The sequence below is a fragment of the Oncorhynchus clarkii genome, chromosome 2 (genome assembly GCF_045791955.1).
Source record: "Oncorhynchus clarkii lewisi isolate Uvic-CL-2024 chromosome 2, UVic_Ocla_1.0, whole genome shotgun sequence".
NCBI classification, from domain to species: Eukaryota; Metazoa; Chordata; class Actinopteri; order Salmoniformes; family Salmonidae; genus Oncorhynchus; species Oncorhynchus clarkii.
In genome coordinates this window covers 89,231,381-89,242,325 of record NC_092148.1, presented here as the reverse complement: position 1 = coordinate 89,242,325, position 10,945 = coordinate 89,231,381, and the positions used below count along the sequence as shown (strand labels likewise).

The following is a 10,945-nucleotide window of genomic DNA, read 5'->3' as shown; positions in this document are numbered from 1 at the left end:
GCCTACCTCCTAGGATACCTCCTAAAGCCTACCTCCCAGGATACCTCCTAAAGCCTACCTCCTAGGATACCTCCTAAAGCCTACCTCCCAGGATACCTCCTAAAGCCTACCTCCTAGGATACCTCCTAAAGCCTACCTCCTAGGATACCTCCTAAAGCCTACCTCCCAGGATACCTCCTAAAGCCTACCTCCTAAAGGCTAAAGACACATGCACCAACCAAAAGGTAAAAAAGGTGAATAAGATTGCAAGTTTAAACTTTTATTAATGATATAATAATACAATGATATTTTGTGCAACAGTTTGGTGGGGCGTGGACCTGTACATTATCAACAACAAAACTGTATAAACTCAACGCCATGGCAACCTGCAAGCAGAACATCACATGACTTGTACTAGCCTGGGTCCCAGTCTGTTTGTACTCTATTGCCAACTTACTCATTGTCATGTCACAGAGCACAAACCGACTGGCACTCAGGCTAGACATGTATAGTTTGGCCATGGTTGTGTCAAAGTGAAAACCGATAGATGTCATCTAGATATACCTACCGTGTCATTAAATCCATATACACATAGCTTCCACTAGCATACATTTAATTGCTTGTACTGTATAAGACTACATATGTATATAAAGTGCAAAAAGAAATTAAAACACTTACAGTGAACGCTTGGCCCTGAAGTGCTGTTCGGATGAGTGTGCAAAACCTCCATGTGCCCAAATGTAAGCCATCATCGGCACACGGCCAGGTGGCTTGGCAAACAAATGGCTGATTCCTACTACAGGGCCGAGCCAATCCGTACTGAGACGGCCTGGTTACACATCCTCTACTGAACCATGCTAGAAAAGGACAATGTGAAAATTCAAATATCCAAGCCAGAACGGTTCGGGTCAGCCCTACAGCGTGAATCAGACAACAGGGTATCTGTGGTCATGTTCAATAGGACACAGAATGCAAAAAAAACGTTTCAAAACAGAAAATGAAAATGTCCCTCTCCGTGTTTCAGGGTAAATCAGGCCACAGATGGGCAATATGTATTACAACCTTTATATTGCCCTTCAAGCTCACAGATAATATGATACAACGTATGAAAGGGTTTGTCAATCTGTGCAATATATGGAGCTATAATCAATATGAACAACAAGCTGAGAAGAGAAGAAAATGCTATTTTAAAATTCCCTTTCTTTCTTTTTACAATAAAAAATATACATTTTGTATCACTGCTACTTGTTCCTTCACCGAGCTTAGCACCACTGGGTCTCAAGTAGGGTACAGTAATTCTAGTAACTCGCAAAATTCCCAGGTTTTCCAGAAATCCTGGTTGGAGTATGTGGGATTTCATGCATATTCCGGAAATCTTCCAACCGGGAATCCTGGAAATACAGGGATTTTTTTTAAATTTTTTTAAAGGTTACCAGAATTTTGCAACCCCTATCTCAAGGTTTCAAGCATCGAAATATGAAATTACCTGAACAAATATAAAACTGAGCCTTAGTTATAAAGGAATAATAAGGCATATCTGTATGTTATTTAAAATATAGCAAAATATAAGCACTGTTAGTTACACTAGATTAGATGCTTTTTTAATATATAGTTCATAGTTGTTGTTTTGTCTTAAAATGTGTGTAGTCCTGTCTATATGGTTATAAAAGCAAGAGTATTCCGCATCACAGTTAAGTCTCGTTGATTTGACAGGTAAGCAGAAAGAAAAATAGTAACTGGCCTGGTTCCAGATCTGTTTTGTGCCTTCTTATAGGCCAATGACCATAGGATCTGGATATACAGCAACAACAAAAAACTGATCTGGGAGCAGGCTAGAGAGATAGTGGGTTTGCCAGATTGGTCGGTCAGTTCACCTCTGACCTCTCCACGCCAAACACATGTCTGGAGGTCATAGGTCATCTAGGGCTGCTGGGACCCCTGAGGAGAGAAGGGGAGAGAGGTGAAGGTTAAACAGTGAAGACCTTACAAAAGTTGTCACTATTTGCCAGTAGTTGGATTTTTGGCACAGCTGTCTCACCAACTACTCCTAGATGTACATGGCATCACATTGAGCTACAGAAAAACTAGAAGTGTAAAGTATTTAAAAAATACTAATCTCATCAAGTATTGTATCCAGAGACGATTTGGGCATTTACAAAAATCAAGATGGATCAAAATGTACTGTATATATACTGTATATATATCGCTATAACAGTGTCATGCATAAAAGTCCTTCCTTACTGAGTTGGTTCTCTTGCGTTTCCAGCAGTCAGGGTTGAGTCTCTTCTGCTCATCAGCCAGAGCCTTGGCCTCCACGGTGTACATCCTCCTCTCCTCGTTCTTCATCTTCTTCCACTTCTCACCCAGGATCACGCTGATGGCTCTGCATAGGGGATACAAGGACATACTTTTCAGCAATGTCATTTATTCCATCATTCATTCATAATTCATGTGTGTGTGTGTGTGTGTGTGTGTGTGTGTGTGTGTGTGTGTGTGTGTGTGTGTGTGTGTGTGTGTGTGTGTGTGTGTGTGTGTGTGTGTGTGTGTGTGTAACTATCAATACTGAAAACGGACAGTTTGTGTATTCTATAAGAGACAACACACTCTTTAGGTCTAACACGTAAGAACAATCGTGAGGCAGACAAGCCTTTAGTTACCGGTGATGTGATCCTGCATGTGGCTGTCGTGGTCTACTCAAGAGACATCCCTAACATAGAACTCCTTCCATTTTGTAAACAGCGTATCAGAACAGTACAGACAGTACTACTGACACACACACACACACACCCTGATGCTTCCCTGATCCTAGTTCCAGTCCCATAATAGTGCCTGACGTCATATGGGAAGGTTTTATGGAGGGGGCCACAATAATAGAGACATTTAATGGCAGGAGACATTCTAAACCTATCTAGAATTTTGCTCAGGGCAGAAAGTCATTTTCTGCACACAAGCACGCACACAAATGCACACAGGTTTGGTCCTCCTACTCACCTGTTATCCTTCCCAGGGTACATCTGTGTGTACTCCATCCTGTACTTCTTAGCGAAGAGCATGAAAGCGTTCATTGGCCGTTTGCATTTGGTGGGTGTGGCCCCGCCGGGGACCGTCCCTGAGGTATTGCTCCTGTTTGATTTGCTGGCAGAGGAGGAGTGGGGGGAGCCGGAGAGTTTCTCTGGGTCGGGGGAGACAGCGCCACTACTGGACTGGGAGGTCCTACGCTGTCTGGCCATGCTGCTCAGAACATACACAGCTGACGAGTCCAGAGGAGTGAAATCATAACTGGGGAGGGAGGGAGGGAGGGAGGGAAAGAGGGGAGGGAGGGAAAGAGGGGAGGGAGGGAGGGAGGGAGGGAGGGAGGGAGGGAGGGAGGGAGGGAGGGAGGGAGGGAGGGAGGGAGGGAGGGAGGGAGGGAGGGAGGGAGGGAGGGAGGGAGGGAGGGAGGGAGGGAGGGAGGGAGGGAGGGAGGGAGGGAAAGAGGGAAAGAGGGAAAGAGGGTGAATACATTTGAAATCATTACACCATACATCTTATCTACAGAGTCAGACTGTGGCTTGACATTTTCCAAATAAACTAAAAGCACTTGGGAACATATAGCAGATGTTCAACAGTGATATATTATTATGTACCTCCTGAAGGTGTCCAAGACATCAGAGTCATCACAGTTGATGGTGTCCCTGTGTCCCGGGGGAAGACACAGGTCCCCAACCTGAATCTCATAGCAAGGGATACCATGCTGCACAACCGTCAGGCTAGGGTAGAATGAGGACCAACCTGGGACAAGAAGAGATATAAAGATGTTAACTAGACCACCGTCAGGCTAGGGTAGAATGAGGACCAACCTGGGACAGGAAGAGATATGAAGATGTTAACTAGCAGGGAATACCATGCTGCACCATCGTCAGGCTGGGACAGGAAGAGATATGAAGATGTTAACTAGCAGGGAATACCATGCTGCACCATCGTCAGGCTGGGACAGGAAGAGATATGAAGATGTTAACTAGCAGGGAATACCATGCTGCACCATCGTCAGGCTGGGACAGGAAGAGATATGAAGATGTTAACTAGCAGGGAATACCATGCTGCACCATCGTCAGGCTGGGACAGGAAGAGATATGAAGATGTTAACTAGCAGGGAATACCATGCTGCACCATCGTCAGGCTGGGACAGGAAGAGATATGAAGATGTTAACTAGCAGGGAATACCATGCTGCACCATCGTCAGGCTGGGACAGGAAGAGATATGAAGATGTTAACTAGCAGGGAATACCATGCTGCACCATCGTCAGGCTGGGACAGGAAGAGATATGAAGATGTTAACATACATAGAAATACATAGACCAAGATGTGAACCTGTCCACGATGTGAACCTGTCCAAGACGTGAATCTGTCCAAGACGTGAACCTGTCCAAGACGTGAATCTGGGCTGTTCTATAAGGCACGTCATGCAGTTTCAAAGATTATTCTACCAATAGGCCTATCCGCTTCCATGGAAAATCAGGCAAGAACTGAACATTTCCTAATCAATCTCTTATGACAGAACTTTCGGACTTCCGACCAATAGTGCCCGCATGCAGTTCCAGTACACCACGTTCCCTTAAAAAAACATTGAGTTATTTGTTTACACTGGAAAAACATTTTGTTTTTGTTTACCTTTGTTTTTCACAAAGAAGGGGTGATCAAATCTGCACTCTGCCGTTAACAGGCCTTCTTCTGGCGAGCCGGGGTCAAAGGTGAGTTTGAGGACGGCCTGGCCGTAGGACACATTGTCCTCATGGGCCACTAACTTCAGACCTTCAGAACCATAGCTCTGTAAACCAATCAACAACCGGAGAGAAAGTTGTCACAGAGGAAACCCAGTCAATCATATCAGGTCTGACAATTAGCAGGGTGTGTTCATAACGCATCAAACAGAGTGAAAAACAAAACTGTGAGGGATTAGCTGGACGTTTAGCTACCTTGAGGGAGGTGAACGGCGTCCTTCTCTCATCATCTGACTCGTCATCAGAGTCCCCCAGGTCTTCAGCCTCCTGCCACTCCTTGTTAAGGCCCCTGTGGAACCGAAGGCGGGTGCCTGGATAGGGAGATAAGAATCAGTAAAACATTCCGTTACAAATGACAGAGTGAGAGAGAGAAAGAAAGAGAGACAGAGAGAGAGATACAGAGAGAGACAGAAAGACAGAGAGAGACAGAGAGAGATACAGAAAGACAGAGAGAGACAGACAGAGAGAGAGAGAGAGAGAGAGAGATACAGAGAGAGACAGAAAGACAGAGAGAGACAGAGAGAGAGATACAGAAAGACAGAGAGAGACAGAGAGGGAGAGAGAGAGAGAGAGAGAGAGAGAGAGAGAGAGAAAAGAGATAGAGAGAGACAGAAAGACAGAGAGAGAGATACAGAAAGAGAGACAGAGAGAGAGATACAGAAAGACAGAGAGAGACAGAGAGAGAGATACAGAAAGACAGAGAGAGATAGAGAGAGATATACAGAAAGACAGAGAGAGACAGAGAGAGAGATACAGAAAGACAGAGAGAGACAGAGAGAGAGATACAGAAAGACAGAGAGAGACAGAGAGAGATACAGAAAGACAGAGAGAGACAGAGAGAGATACAGAAAGACAGAGAGAGACAGAGAGAGAGATACAGAGAGACAGAGAGAGACAGAGAGATATACAGAAAGACAGAGAGAGAGATACAGAGAGACAGAGAGAGAGATACAGAAAGACAGAGAGAGACAGAGAGAGAGATACAGAGAGACAGAGAGAGACAGAGAGAGCGATACAGAGAGACAGAGAGAGAGATACAGAGAGACAGAGAGAGAGAGAGAGAGATACAGAGAGACAGAGCGAGACAGAGAGAGATACAGAGAGACAGAGAGAGAGATACAGAGAGACAGAGCGAGACAGAGAGAGATACAGAGACAGAGAGAGACAGAGAGAGATACAGAGAGACAGAGAGAGATACAGAGAGAGAGATACAGAGAGACAGAGCGAGACAGAGAGAGATACAGAGAGACAGAGCGAGACAGAGAGAGATACAGAGAGACAGAGAGAGATACAGAGAGAGAGAGACAGAGAGAGATACAGAGAGACAGAGAGAGATACAGAGAGAGAGAGACAGGGAGAGATACAGAGAGACAGAGAGAGACAGAGAGAGATACAGAGAGACAGAGAGAGATACAGAGAGAGAGAGAGAGACAGAGAGAGATACAGAGAGAGAGAGAGACAGAAAGACAGAGATTTATTGTTTATTTAACTTTTGTTTACTATCTACTTCACGTTGTCACGGCACTAGCCCTTTCAGTGAATCGGCTAGCAGAGATGTGAACAACCCCCCCCCTGTATGGAGGGGAGGGGGGCAGTTTTATGACGTTCAACAACCAAGTCATAATTTCCTTACAGACTCTCGTCTCCCTGACCATGCAGTACGGGAGAGAGAGGGTCAGAGTAGAACAAAGGACAACTCCCGGCCAAATACTCCTACCTCCCCAAATTAGAGGATTAAACATTGTTCCTAATTTAGAGAATGTGGAAACGGTCAGTGGAGAAGCCAGCTACGACCCGGTCTGTTTTGTTTCATATTTGTGACCTCAAGGAAAGACAATACAGCCACATTACACTAACTCTTGTTTATACAGGTTCCTCAGTTATGAGACTTGCATCTGAATGTTGGATAAAATGTTTGACAAAGTTTAAGAATACTTTTGAAACGATAATGTGATTCGGTCTTCTAAAATTAAAAGTGTTTTGTTTTATGATAATGTGTGCCCAGTCAGTGGCCCCACCCAAGTGAATAGACATTATAAATTAGGAGTATCAACCTAATTTCATTGTGGCATAGTTTTCAAAAATCTATCAGAAATATTTTACAAACCCTTTTCCAACTCTAGAATTAAAGCCCCCGTGACGAAAAGTCACCTCAGTTCCAAATACCATGAGGACTAGTCCGTTCTAATTTCAACTCCACAGGCCAGAAAACATAAGAGCTTGCGCCATACGAGAAATGGTATGAACTCTGAACTACTGATCACTCTTGAAGAAGTGAGTCGTAGATTACAGCCTAACAGACTGTAGCTGGAATGGTAGCAAATCAAGTAAGAACATTGACCGACGCAGAAAACCACAACATCTCACTCCACGACAACCCGGAAGAATCCACAAAGGACAATGGCGACCTCAACTGGGCAAACCAGAGCCTCACACCGCCAGCATAACTATTGAAGCCAGCTTCACGTAAATACAATGCATTACCTTTCTCAGAACGAACGATCGATCGTTAGAGGCATATTTATTTATGTGAGAATAGCTTCCCATGTCCGACAGAGTTTACATTGCAAACTTGCTTTGGCAATGTAAACATGTTTCCTATGCCAATAAAGCCCCTTGAATTGAATTGAGCGCGAGAGAGGGGAGCGAGGGGGGAGACAAAAAGACAGAGACAGACAGCTGGACCTACAGGAAGTGAGAGATACAGACTGAGACAGAGACTTCTGATGCACTTTATTGAGCCCTCCTCACTTACAACACAGAGAAGAAGTACAAACGGACGTCTACTATACTGACCTGATTAGGTTAGCAACTAACACTTAGGAAACAAGGATCATTTAGACAGAGTAAACACAGGCTTAACAGGATCTGTGTCCGTTTTCTGTTGCCTGATCCAGTCCTGACTACACAGGCAATTTGTTATCAATGTTATCTAGGTTTTTTTCCACAAGGTAAAACTTCTCAAGGCCATAATTATAGGAAAAGGTCATCATTTCTGTGTGTACATGTGTGCCTGTGTGTCCATACCTTTCAGGAAGCAGTGCCAGGCTGTAGAGGGCCAGGAGTGTGACCAGCCCATGTCCTCATCATCAGAGAAGGAGGCCATAGAGAAAACACCAGACTCTGACTCACTGCTGGCCTGAATGGGCAACGTTCAAGCAGAGACGAACATGTTGCAAAACAGTTGAATTGTACATGTTATCAACAGCAGTGTTGTGGCAATGTTATAAAACAGTTGAATTGTACTTATTGAATTGAACAACCCCATGCAGAGTTAGGCTACATTTCATTTAGATTCAGTCAGTTCATGAAGTCAACTGAAAAATCCTCAATGAAGTTCAAGTACATTGAAAAAAAAAAATGGAACTGGGAGGTCAGTTTACTTCCTGAACTTAACTAGCCTTGTGAAACCAGATTGACCGCTGTGCTGAACTGAAATGGAATTCACCACAACCATGATGCTCATCCATCACCTCATAGTAGCCCATCACTAGGCTTACAGGGGCAGAGGGTGACAGGGTCCACAGTAAACCCTATGACCTACAGGAAGTGAAAGGTTAAAAGGTCATACCCTGACACGTCTGCTGCGTTCCCTGAGGTGACCTCTAGAGGGGCTGGGTGCACTGCTGGCCAGGGGGGGGCGGGCGTAGGAATGTAAACTACGATTGGTGGAAAAGATGTGCACAGGAGATGACCTGAGGAGAGGAATACAGAGAAATACATATCAATCATTTCTTCATAATTATATTTGTATTTTAATGTGTGTGTGTGTGTGTGTGTGTGTGTGTGTGTGTGTGTGTGTGTGTGTGTGTGTGTGTGTGTGTGTGTGTGTGTGTGTGCCATGAGCACGTCCATGTATGTGCGACGTCAACACCGATACACAACAGACCTCTCGATGGGAGCAGCTTCCTGCAGCAGGGGGCTCTGAGGGCTGGTAGCGATGATAGCCAGCTCAGTCAGCCAGTTAGTATGAGGGGAACCAGCTATACACTCCTGACGGGACACACCAGCCCCCACATGGAACAGGACTGGAGAGGACGAGCTCTCGTCCAACTCCTGCAGCTCTGGCAGGTCATCTGGTGAGTAGGGAGAGACAAGATTGTTGATCAGTTCTACAGTACAGAGAACAACAATACATGTATTTCATATCTCTGTGACAGTGTACATTTTTCAAAGGTAACTAAGACTTTATTATGTAATAAGCTGGTAGGCTATCTTGTGTGTAGGCTAGCTGGTAGGCTATCACATATGTGGCACAGCGGTCTGCATCTCAGTGCCTGAGGTGTCACTACAGACACCCTGGTTTGATTCCAGGCTGTATCACAAACGGCCGTGATTGGGAGTCCCATAGGGCGGCGCACAATTGACCCAGCGTTGTCCAGGTTTGGCCGGTGTAGGCCGTCATTGTAAATAAGAATTTGTTCTTAACTGACTTGCCTAGTTAAATAAAGGTTACATTTGAGAGAAAAAAATATGTATATATATATATATTTTTTTAAATAGGCATATTACATGGCTACCTACTATATAAGAACAGATATTTACCATACTCCATGGGAGTGGAGGGACAGTCACGTGAGGAGGGCAGAGCCTTTAGACGATCAAATGAGTCCTCCATTCTATTAGCATCCATCTTTGGTTCCTCTACTAGTTCAGTCTAAACTGGACTGTAAACACTGGAGACACAATGATAAATTACAATACCAGAATCTGACCAAAACAGAGGCATGAATGTAAAATATACAAAATGGGGAAAACATATGCTTATATTATTTGTCTTTTTAATTAGGTGACTATTTAAACGCTAGACTTATATAGTGTATATTTGCATTGTATATTTATAGGAGATGAATCAAAGAAAATGCATTGGTTAAATGTTTTATATATTTCAACTGCAATTACGGTCATACATTTTTTTTTAAAATCTAATTTGCAGGTAAGATAATTTCAATAATAAAAGTCCATTGTCTGTGTGGACTACATAAAGAGCTGTCATGTGACCCATATGCATGCAGTAAAGGCATGCAGTTCTGGCTCGTTTATAAACTTTGGTAACTTCGCGCATGCGCAACAGAGCTCATTCATTCATAACTGCGTAACAATTGTCAATAACACTGTTACGTTCGTACAAACATTACACAACATATCATTCGGGGGAAGAAAAAAAAACAGTCGCAATTAATAGTTTAAATAGATTTGTGATGGAATTGAAACGTTAACGATTACGATAACGCCATTTGAATTATGTAACTGCTAGCGTTACATTTGTATCACATAGAAGGTGCTGAAGACAATAACAAAGACGCTTTCTGCTACTCCGTCACCTTAGCTAGAAATGGCTGAATGGTACGTAGCCAATTTGTAACGTTATTGTTTAGACATAAATTGTATCCTATTTGTAACGTTGAGACTAGATCTAGCATGCGAATGAATGGCCCGATCATAAATATTGCGCAATATATTTATTGACATTTTGATTCCTGGAAAACTAGCTAGATGACACTTTGAAATGTGAAAACAGATCTTTGTCCAATGACTTTCATTGTAAACAGGTGTCTCTCTTGCTGTTTTGAGCATTGTCGGGAGGGGATTTGCCTCCCTGACAGCTAACGGTAGCTAGAAAGGAACAAACTCACTTGTAAACAAAAGAATGTCAACAAGTTCAGACACGACAAAAACGCTGTGATCGAAATTGTCTAATGAATGAAGCGAAAACGATACAAGATGTAAGTTGGAAGTTGTTTTTTTGTTGTTGACCAAAACCTTTTTTCTCCTCCACATTAGTCTCTCTACTTTTGGAAGTGGGCTCTTTTTTGTTTGTTTGTTTAGTTTTTTTGTCACTATCTTGATGAATAGCTAACAAGCTGCTAGCCTAGCATGCTAATGTTACAACCAAAACAACAAACGTCACAATGAAAAAAAATGTGTGTAGAATAAGTTGTCATTCGACATCGAACGGTTGAATGAAAACCGTTAAATTACACAAAACGACACGCACCGAATAAATTACATTACACTGCTTATTTTTCTAGGTGAGTTAGTCTTTTGTTTCTGAGAAATCTATTCAACTCACCAAACATGTCGCCATCAAGTAACTCTCTGGCAATTACTGAAGGGGTGGGAACGAATACTTCCAAACACGGTCGTCTATTGGACGATAATAACGTCAATAAAGCGAATCTCTAATCGTGATTGGTGAGTTCTTG

The 10,945-nt window shown here is 43.3% G+C and overlaps 1 protein-coding gene across 2 annotated transcripts; it reads right to left on the bottom strand.

Annotated features, from left to right (window-relative positions):
• Positions 1–243: 243 nt before the first annotated feature.
• Positions 244–10,881, bottom strand: LOC139376042 (HMG box-containing protein 1-like). Of its 2 annotated transcripts, XM_071118163.1 has the most exons (12): positions 10,813–10,881; positions 9,285–9,415; positions 8,629–8,815; positions 8,311–8,434; positions 7,767–7,878; positions 4,935–5,050; positions 4,630–4,786; positions 3,606–3,750; positions 2,971–3,258; positions 2,221–2,362; positions 1,854–1,917; positions 244–1,370 (listed from the first exon to the last, which is right to left on the bottom strand). In XM_071118163.1, the coding sequence occupies exons 2-11, from the start codon at positions 9,370–9,372 to the stop codon at positions 1,900–1,902; spliced, it is 1,377 nt and encodes a 458-aa protein (XP_070974264.1). In that variant the 5' UTR covers positions 9,373–9,415; positions 10,813–10,881; the 3' UTR covers positions 244–1,370; positions 1,854–1,899. The 2 variants fall into 2 exon arrangements, with proteins under 2 accessions (XP_070974264.1, XP_070974254.1); XM_071118153.1 differs by having other exon boundaries at positions 244–1,917.
• Positions 10,882–10,945: the final 64 nt, after the last annotated feature.